Here is a 23,555-nt window from a genome sequence, read left to right on the forward strand (position 1 = left end):
GGCTGGACATGCGCAGATTCTTGGTGATTTTATATTATGGTGCAAAGAAGCAGAAGCAGATCAGTGTTACTAAAAAAAAGGAGATCTGCTTTGATTTTACCAAGATTGCTGCTAATGTTCTTATCTTATGTTTTGTGTGATATTTTATTGTTTTTATTGTGTGTTTACGGTTTTATTTGTTTTTTTTTACATTATTAAAACATTTCTTTCAATTACTTTTGGTTGATTGTTTATTGGGAACACGTATAAGCTGTTGCATAACAAATCACCCTTCAAGGGACAAATATTGAAGCTGAAGTTGAAGAGAGCACAGGTGGCAGAAACTGAAGCTAAATGAAGCTAAATGTGACTTTATACACTTTACTTGCACAACTTGCACTTCTATCCGATCATCAAACTGAAATCCCACTTTCACAGTCACCATTTTCAAATAGGTGATGATGTCATGCATGCTGTTGTGGAGAATCTGGAGGCTCAAGATGCGGCTTTCTACCATGAAGGGATACCAACGTTTTAACATCGGTGAGTGCATTTAAGTTAAAGGAGACTTACTTTTAAAAAAGAAATACTCCACAAAGAATATTTCTCCTGTGATTTTCCTGATGAGAACTTTTCGAAGTAACTTTGTGAATGTCAAACTAAGAATTTCAAAGATATTGTGCCTTTTTTATCAAATGATTCTGATGACAACGCCTACTAGGGTCACTTTGATTGTATCCAGGTCTTGGCTTATATCTGAAAATTTGATTTACACCACTTACCCTGGGCTGCACAGTGAAGTAGTGGTTAGCACTTTCGCCTTGCAGCAAGAAGATCCCTGGTTTGAATCCCGGGGTGGTCCTGGGATCTTTCTGCATGGAGTTTGCATGTTCTCCCTGAGCATGTGTGGGTTTTCTCCGGGCACTCCGGCTTCCTCCCACAGTCCAACTAAACTACTCTAAATTGCCTGTAGGTGTGAATGTGAGTGTGATTGTTTGTCTGTATATGTAGCCCTGTGACAGACTGGTGACCTGTCCAGGGTGTCCCTTGCCTTCGCCCAAGTCAGCTGGGATAGACTCCAGACCCTAGTGAGGATAAAGCGGTGTATAGAGAATGGATGGATGGACCACTTACCCTCTCTGCTACCAACAAAAGACAAAGTATACCTAAATATAACTAGTTTTCTTCAGTGCCAAAGTATTCTTTACATTTTTCTTCAGCCTGTCTCTCTGCTGACAATTTGTTTAGTCTTACTCCTATCCCAGCAACTACAATTAAACTGGCCTTCAGTTACTTATAGCTTCCTCTGAACTGCACTTCACCTCTTACAGCTGCAGTGGGAAAACTCTTAAATCAACACTCTCGACTTGGACTTTGCCAGAAACTTCTTGGACACACATTTTTGTAAGGTTTTGGTTCACTGGTATCTGAAAAATGTTCTTAATAACAAAATTCTAGGGTTTGGTCTATTCTTAAAACAAACTGTCTGCCCTGCTGTAAATGTTTTTTTGTAACTCTCACAAACTGAAAATCTGCCTTTTTAGCATTCATGATGCATCTGCCCATTATTTTCTTGAGAAATATGCAAAATGTCACAGAAGCATGAAACTCTGCACACAAATCAGGACTGATGAAAAATTAGACTTTCGAGGGGAATTGCATAGGTATCTGCCACAGTGGCTCAATAGCGCCACCCAGAAAATTTCAGACATTCACTACAGCCAGTATGTGTCACCTACAGCTATGAAATTTGGTACACATATGTAACATGTTAAGATGCACAAAAAAGTCTATGACAGCCATGCTCAAAACACGACAGGAAGTTGGCCATTTTGAATTATGTGTCATATTTTGGACGATTTTGGACCAATTTTTGCACATTATCAAGAGCAATAAAGTCAGACACGGTAACTCTGACAGAGCTGAAATCTGCCCGGGATGTACACTAGGCATGAGTGATAAAAAAAATTATCAAAATACTCAGCAACAGTCTGAGGGCAATGTAAAATAAAAGGAGAAATAAATGAATGATAAGTGCCAATATCTCTGCAGACATTATTTGGTCAACGCCGTCATCATAGTTCTGAAGAAGTAGGTGCACTGACCTTAGAGTTTTAAGTTGAAGTGGCTTTATTAGGCTTTATGAATAGCACTGGAGCTGTCTTTCCTCTAATTTATTCATTTTCTGCTTTCAAGTAAGAATAACAAGAATGCAACGGTGTGCAGGTGAAACTGGAAGATGTGGAGTTGTGTCAGACTGATCATGATGTGAGAGTCACTTTGCCTCGTCTACAAGCTTAGGCTGTGAATAACGTTTGTTGGCTTTTTAGCTATTTTGCTCATTATTTCAGGGTTGCAAACTCTCACACTACTTGCATGACACATCTTCCTTCTGGTTCTGTCTCACACTCTCATGCTGATTAAACAAATGTAACACCAAAATAAGAGGAAGCTTCAAGCTCTTGATTTACGATAAACAGTTATACAAGTTAAACAGGCTTCTGTCTGCACACTGGGAAAAGTCTGATCAGGTTTATTCATATTTCATCCCTGACACTCTTTACAGACTTTACAGAGACCGCAAAAGACACAGCCTTTAGTTTTTGGAGGCAAACACAGTAAACATTATTAGTGTAATCTGAGTTTTGCCTCATTTATTTTGCTAGAGTATTTCACATCTGTTCCAAACTCTACAAAAACTGTCAGATTATTGAGACTCATCAGTAATAAATGCAATGCAAGTTTTGACAAAATGCTAATAAGGACTGAAGCTTAGTTTGGCATTTCTAGCTGTCCCAGCTTGTAAGAGTCTTTCCTCTGAGTATCATACCTGCAGCATCAGATAGCAGGGACCCATACGAGCATTAGTTAAGCAACCACTGGGCTGAACTCAGACAGAATTGTCACCATTATTGATTTGAGATATTGTGTTATGGGACATCATGGGTGAATTTTCTCCCCTCATCAGCATCACTATCTTATTTCCTGGTTTATTTAAAAGGTTGTAATTAAATAAAATTATTGTTGTAACTTAAAATTAGTTTTAATAACCTTTAAGATAGACCAATCTTACTTAAGCTGGTGGCTAAAACTGTCAGATCTGGTCTGGCCCAGTGGTTCTTAAATGTTGTAGGTCATACCATTTCTGGAAAAAAAAAAAAAAAATTTCAAGGCACACTTATGATTGTGTGATTGTAGCTGATAAATCCCAATATGCATAGTTTGAAGACGCTATCCGGTGATATCATGGAGAGCATAGGTTAAGCATTGAAACTAGGGTGAAAATATTTTGATTACCGAATACCAGGACACTTGGCCTGGCAATGAGAACTCAAATGATGTCTTACAAAGGTCAAGGTCAAAGGTAAAAAGGTTCTTCATTGTCATATCATTCCACATTTGCACATGAAACAATACGAAATTGGACCCTGGTCCCGGTTCCAGCCATCAAAACAGTATAAAAACACTTTCATAAAGACAATATAAGTATAAAGAGACACACTATACATACAAACATGCAACATAAATATATGTGCAGTGAGCCATTTAGTATAATTTCAATACATTTAAAATATCCCTCCACTGGATGGCTAGAAAATTGCTATATTACCAAATACTATCTATAACCAAAGACACAAATTCAGATAAGCTTCTCAGAGGTTACTCAACATGTTTTATTATGGCAAGTTTCAAAAATAATTGATGAAAAAAGATAGAAATAATGTCTCTTCTGCATTATAAAAAAAAAATCAACTAAAAATACCTCTCTTATATTAGCAATCCAGCTTAAACAAAAATTATGTCACAGTAAGGTGAACTGTGCAATTAGGTTAACATGTTATCATTTCTGGGCTTAGCTAAGCCAGAAATTTAAAATGTGATCTATTACTCATTCATGACATGAAACTTATAATTACTCAATAGCTAATGTAATAACTCATCGCCACTGTGACATTTAATGACAAACCATGGCATATTTGTTGTTAGCACTTGTAAAATTAGATCCTTCGTTAAGCTAACATCCTCCCTGCAGCAGCTAGCTTAGCTTGAGCATTTAGCTTCTCAGAGCTCCTCAGCATGAAGCCTCTGAGTTCACACACATCCTGAAACTCTGAATGAAACCAGGTGACTAATGGCCTGTAATAAACACAATGCTTGTGGAGCAACATTACTCCTTTATTTATTTATTTATCTATTTATTGTTGCTGTTTTGGAGGTTAGCCGACTCCCCACACTGCCAGTCTCCGCGCCAAGCTAGCAGGCCGGACACGGTGTCCAGTGACCTGCAGAGAGGAAGCTGTCAACCTGGTGGTAAGGCTCACAAACACAACAAACTGCTTAGATTTTACACTATAAACCACAGTGACATATAATTTACTCCATTTACCTTTTTATATACTACAGGGGCATATGTGGTTGATTGATACGCGAAAAATTAGTGGGCATATTTAAATGTTTATTAATGCAGACTATCTGTCAGCAATTACAGCTTCTTATTTGAAGACATATTTTATATTATTACATCTGCTTATAGGATAGGATATTACTTGTAATTGGTGACAAAGGAGTGTATTTGTCAACAGATTCATTCATAAACAAATATATGTCCCATTAGCAACATAAACTTTCACATTCATTCCATTAGCCACTTTGTACTTCTGTTGTTTATAGTGTGCTAATACTGTATTTACTGTTCTTCATTTCCATCCTTGTACATATTATTATTATTATTATTATGTTTATTCTGTAAAATGGCTGCTTCTTAGCAATGTAAATTCTGTTTTATATATTATTGTGTGATCTTAACCTAATATTTAATATAATCAGGTGAATTTGTATTTTATATAAGATTTTAGGGTCGTTATCTTAATATTTAAGTTAGTCAGTTTCCTTTGTATCATATGTTATAAGGTGCTAACCTTAATATTGAATGCAGTCTGGTAAATTTTCATAGTTAATAATTTCATACAATCTTAGCTTTAATAATTAGTTTAGTCAGACAAATTTGTAGTTATATAACATGGTATGATGTTTTAATATTACTTTATTATTAAATGAGGTAGGTAAAGTAGTATTATATATAATACTGTAAGGTGTTAGGTGTAGGTACATTTGCATAATATAATATCATAAAGTCTCAGCCCAAATATTTGAGTTAATTTAATCTGTATTAAATATAGTGTTGTACTGTCTTAATATTTAAGATAGTCAGGCACATAACATTGTAAATAACATTGTACAATCTTTAGTTTTTGAAGTACTCAGGTAAGTTCATATAATAAATAATACTGTATGGTCTGAAGCTTGGATTTAAACTTGCTATGTATATTTGCAACACCAGTATTTTTTTTTCTACTAGAAGGCACTTTGGTTGTTTTAAATGTGCTACATAAATAATGGTGGTTTGACTTAAAACCAGTTGTAGTACCAGTACTAAAAATATAGCAGTAACATGTTCTCATATGTAATTATTGCCTCAAGTATTTTAAGAGTGAAGAATCTTTATTATAATTATGCAGTTAGCTTTCACCAGTTACATGACGACATTTTTTTGGTATTTTCAGCTTAAAAGTCAACATTAAAAGATGTGGACAGTAAAACATGCAATACATAAAAAAATAGCAAAAATACATTAAAAGTAAGAAAAAAATATGCAGCAGACTGATGAAAGCACAACAGTTCAAGGTGCAGTGTCACTTCCATATTGTGTCAACAGCTTGTCAAAGCTCTGGGTAAAAAGCTGTTCCTCAGTTTGGTGGTTTGAGTTCTTATCAACCTGTACCTCCTTCCTGAGGACAGAGGCACAAACAGTTTGTTACCAGGGTGGGTTTAATGAATGCTGCCAGCCTTTCTCTGGAGGCGACCATGCATAGACAGAGTCCAGGTTTGGCAGAGGGCGTCCCACAATCCCCTGAGCTCTTTACCATCCTGGCCAAGTTCTTCCTGTCTTACGCTGTGCAGCTGCAATACCAGACGACCACACCGAGACAGAGAATGCTCTTTGTAGTGGTTCTGTAGAAGTTTGTCAGCAGTCTGTTTGAGGAAATAAAGTCTTTGCTGGGCTTTCTTGAGAAGTGTTCGGGGTGATGTGGATGCCCTGGAACTTGATGTTATCAACTTCTCTTCGTCCTCCTCGTGTATGAGGAGAGGAGCATGGGCCGTCTTCCTAGATCTCCTGTAGTTCACAATGCCCTCCTTGGTTTTCCTGGTGTTCAGGACCAGGTTGTTGTGTGAACACCACTTGGTCAGGTGCTGGACCTCCTTCCTATAGAGGGTGCCATCATTGTTGATATAAAACCCACCATAGTCGTGTCATCTCCAAACTTCATGATGGTATTTGAAGTGTGGATGGCAGTGCAGTCATGTGTGATATTTTAACTTAAAGTGACATATTGAACATGATTTCAAGCTGTCTAAAACATGCTGCTGGACAAAAGAATGGGAGATGCCAAAGTCTGAGCAACCTGTGTTGCAGCAATGTTGAGTAAAGTGTAGTGCACTGCGGTTTCCTGAAACGAAAACTCCTCCAAACAAAATGTATTTGGTGTCCAGAGTTTGCTGTTGTCCTTATTCCATTTTGCGTTTGATGACCACATTATGTAAGCATATCCCTCTTACATTGATTTAAAATTCACGTCATGTTTTTTCCCTCTTTGATGTGAGGATTATTTGTTGGTCAGCATGAAAGCTTGAGCAGATACAAAACTTATTAAAAATCCTCCTTATGCAACATCACTGCATGTGGTGAGAGATGAGGATGTTGTGACTTTATAGATACTCAGCAGTCATGTCTTTTTTTTTTCCAATGTCTTAATGAGGAGTTAATACAAATGGCACCTCTCTACTGCAAATTGCTTCACCAAGGCTCCTCTCAAAGGAACCCATTTTCTGCAAACACGAGTCACATGTGGTCTTTGATGAAGCTTCCAGTCAGCAGCTTGACACAAACTTAATTGTGAGTGAATTTATGTTCACGTCAGATGTGCTGCACTCTGTACATCAGCTCTGTTTACACCGGCTTCCTGTGTTTCCTGTGCGCCTGGCTGGTACCATATGTGAGCCTGCGCATATAAAGCCTGACTGATAGCTTGTGGAGCTTTCATATCTCAGAAGGCTGTGGGTAAATGTGCATATGTGTGTTTAGACGGGGGGAAGGCGGTGGTGGTGGTGGTGGGAGAGCATTGTTAAACGTTCCTCATTGGCTGAAATATTTTCTCTGGCAACGGGAAAACGTGATCCTGCCTGCAGAGGCACTGCAGTGTGTGCTGCAGCGAGAGAGAGCAAATGAGAGGGCGAGAGAGGCTGAATGTGAGTGGGAGAGAGAGAGAGAGCGAGAGAGAGAGAGAGAGAGAGAGATAGGAGGGGGTGGGCAGGAAAAATCAACCACATGCATAAGGAGGCAGCCAGAAGCACAGAGACACAGAGAGAGGAAGAGTGTGTGTGAGTGAGTGTGTGTGCATGTATGTGTGAAAACACTGCGCATGTGTGACTGAGAGATGCACTGACTGGAGCAGACGGAGGAGGAGAAAGAGCAGTAATGAACGGCAGCTGAGGCAAGAGGAGAGACAACAGGAGCAGAAGGAGGAGAGAGGTTCTACCTGAAGACCAGCAGAAAGAGAGAACGGGGAGTCAGCGCTGAAGCCCAGCAGAGAATACGCTGAGAAATCTAAAAGAAGAGGAAAACGGGATGGAGAGACAGATACCAGAGGGTCAGTCACAGTTCGGAGGAGAAGGAGGGTTGGCAGCGTGAAGGACAAAGGTACCAGAGAGGAGAGGAGAGGAGGGATGCGGAGGTCGATGAAAGCAGCCCGAGACATGATGTGCTTCCTCCATCTTACATCTCCTCCATCTTTTCCTCCACTCGCTGTTGCTCATTGTTCATCCCTGTAGAAACAAACAGGACAGGAGAGAGCATCCTCCGTCTGGACAAAGCAGCTTGGTTTATCTTCACAGAGACATCTCAGCAAAAAAAAAACAAACCTGGACCTAGAGCGAGGAAGGCGAGAAAGGGCGAGAACAAGACGAGTGACAGACAGGTGAGAATGAGACCAGGCTTTCCGTCTGTTATGTGGTGACGATGCTGAGGCTTTTCTGTGTCTTCGAATCTTCAGATTATGAATGTTTCGGGTCTGTGAGGTGTGGCTCGTCTACGTTGATGCTCTTTTCTTACTGTGTCTCTTTGTGCATGGATGACACAGGCAGAGGTGACTTCGTTACGTTAAGCTTGGATTTGCATGGCGGTTGCATCATGGACGTCCATTTTGCAGACATGTACACACACAGATGCATGAATGGAGACACACATGTACGCCCACAGAGACACACACCTGCGCACCTGCTTATCTACGCAGACCACAAACAGCAGCGGTTGGAAACTGTGAATAGGGCGCAGATGCTATCTTGAGGGTTTCCTGTCTCCAGCGGTTGTGACATTTGACAGACCTCTGCACAGACAGACAGACAGACAGACAGACAGACAGACAGACAGACAGCAGGGGCAGGTGGAGGAGGGAGGGAAGGGGGTAGAAAGGACGGGGCAGGAACGGCCAGTTCTGTAGCTGTCAGCAAACACTAAAGCATCTCCATATTGGCCATACATTGGCGCTGCAGTGAGAGTGCTCCATGCTGCGATTGCATAACTGCTGCTCCCGAACGCACCCCTCCCACTGGCGAAGCAGCACACTGACTCCATCTCACACTGTCCAAATATTTTGGCCACCTCAATTCTATCTCACATATGAGTCGCTCTCGTGCATCATCGCTGCTGTCCACCTCCACCCAGAGCGGAGGCAGTCTTTAAGAGCAAAATCCATCGCCTTAATCAATCCAGTTCTTATTGAAGAGGTGGACACTTGCAGAGCTTTTTGCTTCATGAATCTTCCATGAGGTCTGTGTCAGGTGGAGCGATTATTGCTTTTTGTTTTTCTGCCCGTGTGCAGCTCTGCCATGTTGCTGTGGGAGCTACATGCACGAGAACAAAGAGCACTTGGCTGTAATGAATTGCGAGGCAAAATGGCCGATGTCTGCCGTGAATGACAGCGGGGCTGAATTATTAAAACAACACCTCACCACACACACACACACACACACACTGAGCACTTTCTGCCCGAGCAAAAACACAAACATCCGACTGCACTTATGCACTGCACTGTAATTATGACAGATGGATGGATGCAAGCATCATATGAGGATTTAAATCATGGGAATAATATCTACAAGTATTTACATACTGGCATTTAAATTACAGCAACCTACTTACGAGAAAAAAGTCATGTAAAAAAGACACAATATGTAAAAAAAACTACACAAAATTAGGGCCTGAGCATTTAAAGCTTCGCATATCATGGCTGTAACAGATAAAAATGTAACAACTAGAACATAAAACACACGTTTATGCAATGCCATACTTGATTTCCTCTCCAAACTGTAACATCTACAACATAATAAAGCATCCTGTGTTTACATTATTTTCATGTGGTCTCTGCAAACTGCATTATCTGCAGAGAAAAGCTGCATCCGGTAAACATACAGTAAATCTGGGGGATTTGCCCTCAGATCCCGCTAAGGTCACAACATGTTACGTAATGAAAATACAACATAATATTCAGCACCGGTCCCGGCACAGATGTGTCGATGTGTTTTTGCCAGCCCAGCTATGAATGTGGATGCAAATCTCAACATAGCTGGCATACCTGACATACTGCTGGTATGTGGCGCCGGGGCACAAAGACCCGGACCTTGTGCTCTGTCCAGGCCAACATACGGATAGATAGATGGACAGAGAGCAAGAGGGTGAGACAGACAGACAGACAGAAAGACGGATGCGTCTCTATGACTCATTCAGAACATGGTGCCCTTCCCCTGCACTCCGATCTGCACAGGTGGAATCAATCCACAGCGTTCGCGAGGACCAGTGTGAAATCCACCGAGGAACAGAGGGTGATATGACGGGAATGTTCTGCAAAGGTGCGCGGATCGGCATGTGCTGTCTCTCTTTTCAGGTTTTGTCTGTGTCAGTTTAATCAGGTAATCTAGCATTTAAAAATATTCGTCCTAGTGGCTCCTGTCGGCCCGTTATCAGTTTGTTTGTGAGTCCACAGGAATGTAAAGGGTGTTGCCCTGTACGTGATAGGGAGTCGTTGGAGGGTGAGAATGTTGGAGGATGTGTGTGTGAGTGTGTCTCTAAATGTGAATGCAGCTCTGTGTGTGTTTAATGCTATGAGGAATTTGCTGCTGAGGCAGACTCCTCTGACATCTCTGTGGTCAGCGCTCCTCTTCCTCCTCTTGCTTGTGATGATGAGGTCAAATGCCTGCCATGATTTCATTAGTGTAATAATTCCTCTGCAGGAAAAGCATCCCGAGCTTTGCACACACACACACACACACACACACACACACACACACACACACACACAAGCGATGTGAAGACTGTGGGGAGCTGCAGCAGTTTACACTGTGTTAATATGGTGGCTGGGTGGAAGATGAGCTCCTTACATAATCGGAGAGAGGGCTCCGTCGATTAGGCGGAGGCTGCGCCAAAGCTGGCCCATCAGCAGGCAGCCCGCATCACTTATCAGCCCTTTTCATAGTGCTGTCACCAAATTAGAGGGTAATTTTAGCTGCTTCATCTCTCCCAGGCTCAAAGGATCCTCGTGCAGCCTAGATGCTTTATCAACTTGACCTTTGCCATTATCAGACGGAGTCCTTTTTACGAGATGTTTTCATCCTCTGAAGGAGTCTAGACACACAAGATCTGTCAGATAATTATTTGGGCCCAACTGATACTGGATGTTTTAGAGTTTATAGAAAACACTGATGTATATGTGTGTATAGGGAAGGTCAAATGCTCGTAGACACACAGGGATTTTCTTAGATTCCTTCTCACACACAGTTTCTAAATCATCTCAAACACATCCTTGCATTTCTTGCGTTCATTTAATTGGTCCATATGTACAGAAATATCGATATATCTGTATCATTATTGGCTCCAGCACTAATTCAAAACTATCTTCTTATAGTGTTTGTAATGAATTAAAAACTCACGCCTTAAGCCTAGCAAAATTTGCTAAAATGCAACTGCTTAGATCCAGCACAAAATAAACAAAATGTAGCTTAAATCAGTAATTTTCTGATTAAAAAATATGTAAACAAGACTAAGAAACTGACCAGACTCTGTATCACAGATAAGTTTAATATCTAGTATAATAATTAGGACTATATTATCATACTGTGTTTTACAAAACTATCACAAAACAAACATAAATTCCCTTTAGATAATAACATACTCATTAATATTCTGATATTAATTTAGCCATACTACAAGATATTGGAATCATGATGCAAAACTAGAATTATTTTCATGTTAGTAATGTCTGTACCTGCTAGGTGATTATATATAAATTAATGATTAATTTCTCAGACAACTGTTGCATAAACACACTAGTGGTCGACCAGCATGTTGTTTTCAGGGCTCATGCTGATTATTAGTAATCAAGAAGACCGATAACTGACAATAACTGATAAATATTTGCAGTTAAAATGAAAATCTTGGTGTGAAAATATAGAATTTTCAAACTTCAACACAAAACCTTCCTGATATACCTTTGCTTATTCATGTTTTTACTTACTCTACCAGTCAAACGTTTGGAAACACCTTCTCATTTAATGTTTTTTATTGCTTTATTTTGTACATTGTAGATCAAAATTATTAAAGAATACATATGGAGGTATTCAATTCAATTCAATTCAATTCAATTTTATTTATATAGCGTCAATTACAGTCAAATCGTCTCAAGACGCTTTACAGAACCCATATGTTGTAAACAAAAAATTGTTAATATTCAGTGTCACTCTACAATCTAGAAGATAATACAAATAAATAGAAGGCATTGAATGAGAAGGTGTGTCCAAACTTTTGACTGGTAGTGCATGTTTTACTAAAAGTGAGCTTTTCAACATTTATCCATCAGTGTTGTTTGGCTGTTATTCATGACGTGTGACCATTCACACAGTGCAGATAGAAAGAGGCGGCTGCATCAAAGCTAAAGTAAATGTTTTTATTTTAGTAAGAATTTTTAAATAATTACATGATGACGATAATCAGAAAATGTTGAATATCTGATACGGCTGATAATCAGTCAGTCCCTGATCTCCAGAAGCAGTAAGTTTAGCTTCTATATGCACTAAAATCAAAGTATTTGGGTGAAAATCATGTCCCTTTTTTGTGTGCTAACCTCCAGCCTTATGAAATGTGCATGAATGCCTGCTGTGTGCGCATGGGAAAGAAACAGAGGCTATTTCGGGAGAAGTGTTGCAGCACTGCAGAGCTGGACGGACACATTTGGCCAGATTGTGTGAGCGATTGGTGTGATTGTGAGGGATTTTGGCTCACAGCTCTGGTGTCTGAGTGTCAACAGATTAACAGAGAAAAGGATAAATGGGAGAAACAAACGTGTGCGTGTTTGCCCAATGTGGCTCAACGCATCACGTGAACGTAATGGGCTAAAGCGCTTCCGCCTGTTGGGTACATCTTTCTCAGTCAGTGTGAATCTTCAGCAAAGGTTGGGGGCAGGAAACCACAGAGAAGTGCTCAGATAAACAAACCATAAATAGAACCCGAGACCTATGCTGTGCTGTGCTGTGCTGTGCTCCCTCTCTCTCTTTCTCTTTCTTCCTCGCATGTAGGTCACCTCCTCTGTTCAGTTTTTTTCCCTCATATAATGAATCATCAGCGTTGACAGCCGTGCACAGAATGAACGATGTGTCATCCTCCCTCTTCTGCTATTTGGCAGCTATTGTTTTGGTCGGGCTAAAACCATCCGTCCATACACTTGTTCTTTTTTCATGGGCCCACACACGCAGTATGACACAAACCCTCCGTGCAGATCGTTCCCACGCAACGATACGGTCGAACCGACGCGGATGACTGAGCGTCGTCAGGAAGTAGGAGGAATGACAGGAGCAGTAACGCAACTGTGTCACAATCACCTGCTCTGACCACACGGTGTGGCAAGCTGCGACGTCGCATTTCCTGTTTTTAACCTTCCTGTTGTCCTCATTTATGGGCACAAAAAAATATTGTTTCCCTGTCTAAAAAAAAATCCAAAAATTAAGCAAAAAAATTCAACAAATTTCTGAAAATTTGCAAAACTTTCAGGAGGAAAATTCAAATAATTCCTTAAAAGTTTCCCTTTAAAAAATCCCCCAAATTTGGCAAGAAAATTCTTGCAAATATTTTCAAAAAATTAGTAGAAATCTTCCCAAAAAATCCTAAAAATATCTAAAGTGATTACATACATATCAGTAAAACTTCTAGTATTTTCTTTAAGAACATTCACATAAAAATCAACCAAAATCGAGCGAAATTTGCTGGATTTTGGTTGATTTTTAAGTGAACATTCTTAAGAAACATTTTTAAAATTTCTTTCTTCCACCAAAAAATGTTCAAAGATTTCCCAAAAATGTTGAAAATGTGGACATCAGAAGTTTCACCGTGAATTTTTTTTCTCCACATTTTCAAACTTTAAAACGGGTCAATTTTGACCTGCAGGACAACACGAGGGTTAATGCAGCCAGGTCATAGCACAGTTATAGTTAAATATTTAAAGGTTCTAAGAGGCTCAGAAATGTTGATATTGACATGAACGGATTCATGTGCACAGCTAAAATAAGAAAGGAAGAAATGGAGGAAGGTAAATTGGACAAATCTAAAAAAAAGAAAGTTATCTGTTCGAACTTAACCGTAGTGTTTCCTGGCTTTGCTTGAAGTATATATTCTTATGTTTCTGTGCACCAGAACAGAAGGCATTATTACCAGTTTTTACAACAACAAATGAAACAACTCTGCAATTACAATAAACCCCAAATATATATATATATATAAAGACAGTAAAACATCTGCACAATCTAATGCAGCTCTGCCATTGCACTGATCTTTGCAAAACTTATGTTCTTGACAACATTTTTTTTAAATGTGCAACTTAAATTGTATATTTATTACTGAGGTCATAACGTTAGGAGACCAGATTATTTTATTTATGTACATGATGAAGGCAGGATATTAGAAACATCCAACATAATATAATTGTACACCATTAAATGTAGCTTCAGTGCTGAATCATTTGACATCACCAGTAAAAGTTTTACCCTTAAAGCCATCATAAAACTTTGTGGAAGAACAGCTGAATTGGATTGTACTAAACAGGTGTACCTAACAAAAATAGTTACTTTAATACATAACTGGCAGAAAACTCACAAATTCAGTTCAAAATTAAACAAAAACATAATGATTTCAACTTCTTCCTTTCACATATCATCAATTGAATCCACCTCTTAGGTGATTTTGCTGCTCTTTCATCAGTCAATGAACATGAAAGTCCTAATTTTGTCCTGTCTCAGGATTCACATTGGGTGTGCTTTGTTTGAAACTCGTACGCCTAAAGGACACTATGAACTTGGTGTTCACATTTGTTGGTTGTGTTTAGTGAAAAGAAAGGCGTGCTCTGTGTGCTGTGCCCTCAAGCGAGCGGCAACATGATAATTTTCTTATTCTTTGAAGAGACACTCCTGAACCAAGGCCAAGACGAAAAAAGAAGTAGGACAGACTGAGTGATTTTCAGTCAATCATACACAGAAATATAACAGGGTCAAACTAATGCCACACATCCGAGAAACATAATGGAACACTAAGCTTGTACTGTTCTAAAAAATAATACTAAAACTCTTTTTTTGTGTCTCGTTTCTGTTTTTACAGGTAGATGGACCAAAGGAAACACGTAACGGATCTGAGGAAAAGGGAGACAAGCACAGAGGCATCCTAACTGTTATCACTGTTTGGAGGACTGTCTGAAAGTCCAAATACAAACCCCTTCACTCCCACCTCTGAGGAATTCAGGAGCCTTGGAGTTTGAAGGAGTCATTCCTGGAGCATTATAAAAGGACCTCCTCCCTCCTTCTTATCAACAAGCCACTGAGAGGGTCTCACAGGGTCACCTGACCACACCGGACCAAGAGCAGAGAGAAAGACTGAAGCTTACTCTTTCTTTCTCACGCACTCAAGTCAATGTGTAACACGCCCGCAGCCAAAAACAGGAAGCTAAGCTTGAGCGAGAAACACGTTTAAAGTCTCGTTTGTGAAGGGAAGAGTTTCCCTCAACAGGCCACAGGATATAGTTTCAGACAATACCTCCTGGACCTTTTCTGAACCGCCTGTAATCAACCCCCAAACCACTCTGTGAATGCAGAAACCCACCAACCTGTACTGTATGTATATATGTGAGCATCTGTGTGCATATGAGATTATTTATTGGTGTTACCACTGAGTGAGAACATATCTTTGTGCTAAAGTAACGGTCCTCGTGTGTGAATATACATTTCAGCAAATAGCCATCAAAGACAGGACAGGAAACATCAGCATAAACTGAGTTAAACAACAAAAAAACTACCTTCAAGTAGTCAACACTGGTCAGAAAGTGTAAGCTGGACTGTTAAGCCATCTGTTCACATTAGCTTCAGATTGCAGTGCTCTGGCTGAGCTCCTCTATCTGTCTCGTCCTCATAAAGATTCAGGCTGACAACAGCGCCCGCCAGGGGGGGATCTCTAGAGGGAAACATGGAGGCAACCATCCGTCCCCATGTTCCCTCCAATGGCTGACTTTAGAGAAAGAGTCCAGTCTTTTTCCCCTCGTGCAGAACCAGGCAGGGGTGTCTGATTAGAGCCACAGCCCCTCTCTCTTCCACCTCCAAAAACGTGCGAATGTCCTGCCTCAGGCGCCAGCCCGTCACCATCCCCATGGACACCGTAAAGATCATCCAGTCGGAGAAGTTCCCCAGAGAGTGCCCTGTGCCCGTCACCCAGCCGCGCTATGCCCCGCCCCCCAGAGTGGCGTGGGACGGCGGAGGGGAGGGCGAGATCATCGTCAACCAGGCCTGCAGCGACCTGACGTTGGACATATCCGGCTCCCCCAGGCCAATGGTGTCCCCGCCGGCCCCGATGACTCGCAGGGAGCAGAGCTTCCTGGCGCAGCGCAAAACCAGTGCCAACGAAATCTGCTACCACCAGTTCCACTACAAGATGGAGGACGTCATAGTCAACCAGTACGTGCTGCGCTCCTCCTCCACCTCCTCGTCCACGTCCTCCTCCTCCTCCTCGGGGCCCGTCATGCCCTGCGAGCCCCTGGACTGCCCCACCTGCGGCCACACCTACAACTTCGCCGGGAAGCGTCCGCGCATCCTGTCCTGCCTGCACTCGGTGTGCGAGGAATGCCTGCAGATCCTCTACGAGTCCTGTCCCAAGTACAAGTTCATCTCCTGCCCCACGTGCCGGCGCGAGACGGTGCTGTTCACTGACTATGGCCTGGCTGCTCTGGCCATCAACACCAGCATCCTGAGCCGCTTGCCCTCCGACCCCAACGGGCCGGTGCAGTGGGGGGGGACGCCGACCGCAGCTGCTACCAGACTGTGCGTCAATACTGCCAGTCAGCCTGCACCTGCCAGATCGCCAACCCCTTGTCCTCCTGTGGCATCATGTAGACAAGGGGGGCCACTGCAGGCATGACTCGACGCTGCTCCCCACCACCACCTCCACCACCACTCTTTACATACTATAAGCTCTACCCTCTCTGCCAACCCCCCCTCTCACACATACAGTAAATAAAATCCTCCATAGATGTTATCTCTATATATTTAATAGCACAGACTGATGCTGTGTGGGACTAATGGATGCTGGTGGTTCAATAAATAGTAAATAAATGTATTTTATGTATGGACTGGAATCCTATTCACCCTCTCTCGTTTGGTTGGACGTGTTTGTCATTGACATCTCTTTACATGGGAATGCCAGGGGAGGTCTATCCGCTCCCCCCCAAACTAGGTGAATAAAGATTAAATAAATGCGAAAAGTACCTCTGTGTGGCCTGCACTTGTTATCTGGTAGAAGTCTGGGTGATCACGGCTGCAGAATCTACCCGTCTCATTGTGGTTTCTGCAATATGTCATTCGAAAAGCCCCTTTTAGGATGGACATTAGTGAGGTTTTTAAATGACTTTTCATTGATTAGCCCTCGTGTCGTTCTGCGGATCAAATTGGCCCGTTTTAAAGTTTGAAAATGTGGGAAAATATATATATTTTCACAGCGAAAACTTCCACATTTTCAACATTTTTGGGAAATATTTGAACATTTTGTAGTGGAAAAATAGAAATGTTAAAAATGTTTCTTTAAGAACATTCACATAAAAATCAACCACCTTGGATGTTCCTCTTATTTTGCAGAATAACAAAAAGACAAAACTGCATTTTTTTTAAGGAAAGTACTTATATTTACATTCTATTGTTTGACAATTAGAGCATAGATATTGATATGAACTGTACATTATGACAAAGAAACAAGCTATACATTTAATTCATAGTCACAACTTTACAGAGAAAGACTCCATTTTTCAGTATAATTTTTTTAAAAGCAAGTATACATTTTTCAATAAATAAGCATGGCAAATTGCTGCATCATGGCCTCAGTAGGAAGTCATTTTGAAAGCAGCTTCAGTGCTCAAAGTCCTCCGAAACCAAAATGTCGAAACATCAGCACAGACTCTGTGGTCCATTTCACACAGGCAGAGTTTTCCTTCTCCTCCTGAACAGCTGGCTGAGGCGTCGTCGGGCCGAGTTTTTCTCAGATGACTGCATCTGTTGGCTGTAAAGATAAAAAATTCATCAGGCAGAGCGGATACAAGACATTGTGGAAAACTGGAGGCATTAGCGCATGAGCTGAGTTTCACCCAAAAAACAGGACAAAATGTTCAAGAGGAGCAGATGCAGTAGACTGAAAATGAACCCCAACCAAAGCCTGTCTTCCATCTACTGTGCATTAACTCTGGACCACTGCATCCAGTGTGGCCGGCTGCCATGTTGGAGCAGCTCACATATTCGCTCAGAGCATCAGGCATCAGATTAGATTAATAGTGATGCCCCTTTGGAGGTTACAGTAATAAATACTAGATCTCACCCCTTTGAATCTGACGCAGTAGACTGCTCTCTCCTCAAAGATGCAATTTTTAACCTCCACGTCTTGCTGCTTTTACTCGTATCCGTCTTTGTAGATTCCTGAGAAGAAAATAAAAGTGTTACATTAAGAGGCAACAAAATCTTCAAACCTCACAATAACACAGTACATGGAACATCATGTATGTAATATGCAGCTGTTATATTGATTGTGTTTATTATGTAAGTACAAATTATGTGTTTATTTAAGTGTATTGCACCTGGTTTTCAGGGTCTTCCTCTTCCTCCTCCAGCAGGTCATGTGCACTCAGATGCTGCCCTCTGCAGTCCGCTTTCAACCTTCCTGCACCAAGCACCCACATGATAATTTACAAACACAGAAAATGGCCTTTCACACGAGCAACACTTTCCCATGTAACAGTACCTGCACAAAAATTTGACCACAGAAGGGAATCAGGACAGAAGCAGGTGACAGATGACTCACCTAAATGCAGCGCTGCGAGAGTCGTGTCTGAAGCTGATCTCTGACGAAAATGTCCGTAGGGAAGGTCCCTCCTCCTCTGAGGTTCACTAGGATTCTGCTCTGTGTTTTCTGTGGGTTCAAGTCGTTGACAAGAAGCAACGTCCTCCTCGGCGGCCGTGGAGTCGCTCTGACACGTGTCGGGAACCTTCAAGGAAATTAGGTGATGAGCACAGTGGTGTCATGGTTTAATTCGTACGAGCCCTCAGGCTGCAAGAACCCTTCCTGTTGTCAGATGTTTAACGAGCCCGAGCCACGTTTCTAGACTGTAGGAAATATGTTAAATTCCTAAGTGGCTTTCAGAGATGTCAAACATGAATGTCATCTGCTGACTCACCTGCGTGTCTTGATCCTCACACAGGGCATCCATCTCTGTCTGTAACGCTCGACTGTGCATCTGTTGTCTGGCTATTTCTTCAAGCATTTGGCAAACCTGCTCCAGGTAGTTGAGGCCGGGACTCAGTTCTTTCCCCTCCTGCACAGATCAGTAAAGGTAGCTTAGTCAACTAGTCTTCTTCTGAAAATGAGGTTAATTTCACTCAGCTTAGACACATAAGTTCTGCCTTAAAATTATGAGGTTCTTGCGTCGTTTCTGATCTTCCCTAAAAATGTAATCCATATCCATTGGTCTGTTTTTGAGTAATGTTGGTAACAGACAGAGAAACAAACGTACGCTGATCATCCCATAACTCCACTGCGTACCTTGGTGGAGTGATAGTCAATAAATTATTGGAACTACAGCAAATTTGTCGAGGTGTTTCACCGAGTAAGTCATCCTCATGGTGGCACCAGATGAAAAGATGGATCACCAACATCATTAGGTTTCATCCTCTGGGAACCAGATGAACACTTGTGCAAAATTTCTTGACAATTCATCCGATAGATGTTTCAGCCTCAACCAAAAAGCAACAGATGTCAGTCAGGCTGATAGTTTGGATAAAATTGCCTGGACATCACTTACATTTTCTTTATAGGATAAAACTGTAAAATATTACGAAATCAAGGAAGGGCAACAAGAAATTTAGTCTAAATTTGGATGATTTATTTGTTGAAGATCATCTTAAGAGTTCTGAAAAGTGTGAAAGTAGAACCTGAGACGACAAGTTTGCTAAACTCAAGATATTAAGTTGAATCAACTCATGACATCAGCAAGCAAGAACTGACAGCTGTTAGTCAGAACAAAGATAATATGGGAAGCTGCTCCCACTTCCAGCGAAATGAATTAAGTCAACCTGTGTAGAGACTGAATTTCCAACTAATCTTTGTCATGCTTAGACTTGTTTTGATTACTATAAAAAGGAAAGGAGTTATAACTTAATTTGACAAAGATACTCAACACGAACAAGTTTTCACCATATCTATCCTGTAAAACTACAAAAACAGGAACCTCTGGGGACTTTAAGCTATCTAACAGTGCATCCTGGAAGTCTACTTAAATGCTACTGTTGTTTCTTATCAACTTGAATTTTCAGTTGTTCATTCATTCAGCTCATTATTTTAAGTCAAAAGCCAAGGTAAGTTGTAAGAAGTCATGTTTTCACATGCTGAAGTGATCTGAAAATATTTAAGGTTAATTAACTTGAAATGGCCAGAACAAGGATTAGACTGAACTTCTTGTTGCTCTTCCTTGATTTTTGGATGCTTTATAGTGCGAGAACTCCTTTATAGTTATATCGTATGGAGAAATCTTAAATAATCTCCAGACAATTTTAACCAAACTATCAGCCTGACTGACATCTGTTGCTCTTTGGTTGAGGCTGAAACATCTATTGGATGAATTGTCAAGAAATTTTGCACAAATATTCATGTGGTTACCAGAGGATGAAACCTAATGTTGGTGATCCATCTTTTCATCTGGTGCCACCATGAGGATGATTTAGTTGGTGAAACATCTCAACAAATTAGTTGTAGTTACAATAATTTATTGATTGTTACTCCACCAAAGAACCAGGCGGAGTTATGTGACGATCAGCATACGTCTGTCTGTCAGTCTGTTAGCAACATTACTCAAAAACGGACCAATGGATTTGGATGAAATTTTTAGGGAAGGTCAGAAATGACACAAGGACCAACTGATTATATTTTGGCAGTGATGCAGCTTATAGTCTTGATCCATGGATTTGTTAAAGATTTCTGTGTCATTGCGAGATAGAGGCACGGTGTCACTGTAACTATGACAAGTGAACGCTACATCAGCTGACGATCTCATGATTGTGATCCTACTATTAATGAACTGCTGCAGACTTATTGGGACTTATCTGTCAGAAATGATACAAGAAACCATTGATTAAATTGTGGGGGTGTTTCCAAGTCCCATCAATTCCTGCTGCCCGCTACATATTTAGGTTACGCGATTCGGTATCCATACATAACATACACATGCATAACGTCATTTTGTTTGTGGGTCTTCCTTGCTTTCGGTCTGCCTACAGTTGCTGGATTACGATTAGGGTTCACCTGTGGCACATGAAGTTCCCTACCGGATGAGGCTCCTTCCCTGAAGGCTCCATTCATATAATTGAGCTTAATCCGATGTTGACCGGAGTTCATGATTGTACTCGGAATAAATACTGTGGTCTTCCGTTGCCTTCTTCAGCTTCAGTTTTCATACTGGACTTGGAACCCTGGACATTGATCTCTGGATTCATCTGCCCAGCATTGCGATTATACAACCATATATTCACTTTGCCTGAATCTGCTTGCACAATCATCCAGGCACCTGCAAGTCCCGGTGTCACGTAACCCTGATCGGGAGGCTAAACGGGTGCTACACCTTGTCAAGGCTGACCTGTAGGCCAACGGACTGAAGGTGCGCTTTGCACCTCCCTTTGCTGTATTTGTGCAGCACACCGACAATGATGTGATTTGTTTGTGGGTACATCTGTATTTAATGGCCACATTCTATGGTGCCGTGATTTCTGCCACAATTTTTTTCAAGATTTCAGCCGCTGGAAATGATAGGACTGAGCAGTATGGGAAAGTACTGCGGTCTCTGAGTGCTTTTCTTCTTTTACTGTGATCCTGATTTGTCATTGGAAACCAAATTTCACTTTGCTTTCTGACTAAATACCTGAAAAACTAACAAAATTTACATCAGATTCAGACTTTGTGTTTAGAGCTATTTCCACATGTTAGCATGCTAAGCTAAGACGGTAAACATTACACAAAAAAATCTACATGTTTTCTTGGTATCGTGCTAACATTATAAATTATGCTACCAAAACTATCTTAGTAATAGATAGAATAAGGAAGTTCCTCATAATTTGACAGCATGATGACAACATCAAAGGCCGCTTCATGTTTTGATCTTATTAAGTTTTTCTTTCTTTGAAATGAACAATGAAGATCTCAACCTGTTTAGCCTGAATATCCAGATTTGAATGTTTCTACTTTCAATCCACATTCAGTGCAGTGGAAGTTGGGCTGATAAATCAAAGCGTAGTTAAAGGTAATTAAAATAAGTAGCCTATTTAATTGGGCGATTATGACTTTATGGTGTGTTCAACAAACCTTTTAACTGTAGCCAAAAGAATACAAAGAAATCTACACCACATAACCAAAGATTAACAAAAACATTCTGGACTAATTAAATTCTAATAGAACATATAATCCAGTTGTTTCAACACCTGCTTGTGCTGATATCCACACTGATGAGAGTGAAGAGGAATGCATGCAATGTTCTCCTGCTTCAATGGTCAAACTCAAACCAAGACAGATCATTTTCTGCTGTCTGGTTCATAACACTGTTTGTGATTTTTATCAAAAACCCACAGACTGCTAAACTTCCCCCAGATGTCTCCAGCCATTCTTCTCATGCCTAACAGCTGGGCAGACTGGTTTCTGATCCACCGCATGAAAGAGATCCTGCATGAGTAATGGCATGCCTGCCTTACTTTAAATTTGAAAGCAGCTTAATGAGTAGTTAAAGGGTGTTGCAACCTTTTAACTAGAGTAAAAGCAGAGGCCCAGTTCAGCGGCAGGCTTTCCTTTAACCTTTACAACACCGTGCTGTACAAGACGGTGCATGTAGCTGTGACTAACTTACCTGAAACTGGTCCCAGAGAGGAACAAACAGAAACTAGAATTAGAAATGATGTCAAAGTTTGTAGAGATTTGACTTGTCGCTTAAAGAGTATCTCACCTCTGATCTGGGCTTGTCGTAACTCAGAGCAGACTGCGGTCGCCTGCACACGTCTGACATCTGTCTAACAGGAACAGATGGGTTGACTGTCCGTCTCAGGCCAAAACTCCCTGACCTCTGACCTCTCACTAACTCCGATGCGTGCCGTTTGGGTAGAAAAGATGCTCGAGGCCGTCGATTCAGCACCTCCTCCACTGTCAGGGGTTTGGGGTTTTCTTTCAGCTGTCTAGAGTCGGTCCTCTGCAGGGCTTGCTCTAACTTTGAGTGCAAGGCTTCAGTGGGATTCTTCTCTGCTCTGCTGAGGCAGAGATGAGGGGACGAAGACGAGGATGAGGAAGGTGCAGGAGAGAGGAGGATGGGAGACTGCGATGTCGATGCTGGAGTGAGCCGAGGCGTGAACAGATCCATCTCTGCGTTGTCAGTCGATGCAGCTGGAGAAGACATGTCACAGCTGGCCGTCTCCACTCCAGAGTCCACCGATTCTGAGCGCAGGTTTTCAGGCGAAGGCATAGGAGAGTCCTCAGCGTTACTTCCACTCCACTCTGAGTCAGGACACAGTGGGTTTCCTTCACTTAACCAAGTCTCCATGAGGTTCCCAAAGCTCCTGTATAGGTTCATCTCTGAGAAAGGTTCCTCACACCTCTGCTGCTGAGATACAAAAGGCAAAAAAAGGAACACCGGTCTGGACAACCCACGCAGTCATTAGCTGAGGTGAGCTGGTGATGCAGCATTCAAAACATCTCCGGTGATCCGCCTCTGCTGCTTCACCACGCCTCTCCACATCACAGCTGCATGTTCATACCCGCTCTTTCCTGTCACCAAACTCTGGGGAAGAAGGTGACTCAGCTGCAGCGTTATTTGAAATACCTGATTTGTCCTCCTCACCTGTAAGAAGTCCAAAACAGAACGGGTCACGACACG

General features: G+C 41.4%; 2 protein-coding genes across 2 annotated transcripts; one reads left to right on the forward strand and one right to left on the reverse strand.

Moving 5' to 3' along the window:
• The first annotated feature begins 7,354 nt into the window (after positions 1–7,354).
• On the forward strand, positions 7,355–16,880 carry rnf208 (ring finger protein 208). Its single transcript, XM_022216317.2, is given in 3 exon segments — positions 7,355–8,015; positions 14,732–16,406; positions 16,409–16,880. Coding segments are annotated over 2 exon segments (774 nt in total). The 5' UTR covers positions 7,355–8,015; positions 14,732–15,733; the 3' UTR covers positions 16,510–16,880.
• A 460-nt stretch (positions 16,881–17,340) lies between these two features.
• On the reverse strand, positions 17,341–23,324 carry si:dkey-106l3.7 (uncharacterized). The gene is made up of 6 exons (XM_022216323.2): positions 22,635–23,324; positions 18,831–18,968; positions 18,458–18,641; positions 18,234–18,316; positions 17,978–18,075; positions 17,341–17,665 (listed from the first exon to the last, which is right to left on the reverse strand). The coding sequence occupies exons 1-6, from the start codon at positions 23,250–23,252 to the stop codon at positions 17,578–17,580; spliced, it is 1,209 nt and encodes a 402-aa protein (XP_022072015.1). The 5' UTR covers positions 23,253–23,324; the 3' UTR covers positions 17,341–17,577.
• Between the last annotated feature and the right edge of the window lie 231 nt (positions 23,325–23,555).

The sequence above is a fragment of the Acanthochromis polyacanthus genome, chromosome 18, assembly GCF_021347895.1.
Source record: "Acanthochromis polyacanthus isolate Apoly-LR-REF ecotype Palm Island chromosome 18, KAUST_Apoly_ChrSc, whole genome shotgun sequence".
NCBI lineage: Eukaryota > Metazoa > Chordata > Actinopteri > Pomacentridae > Acanthochromis > Acanthochromis polyacanthus.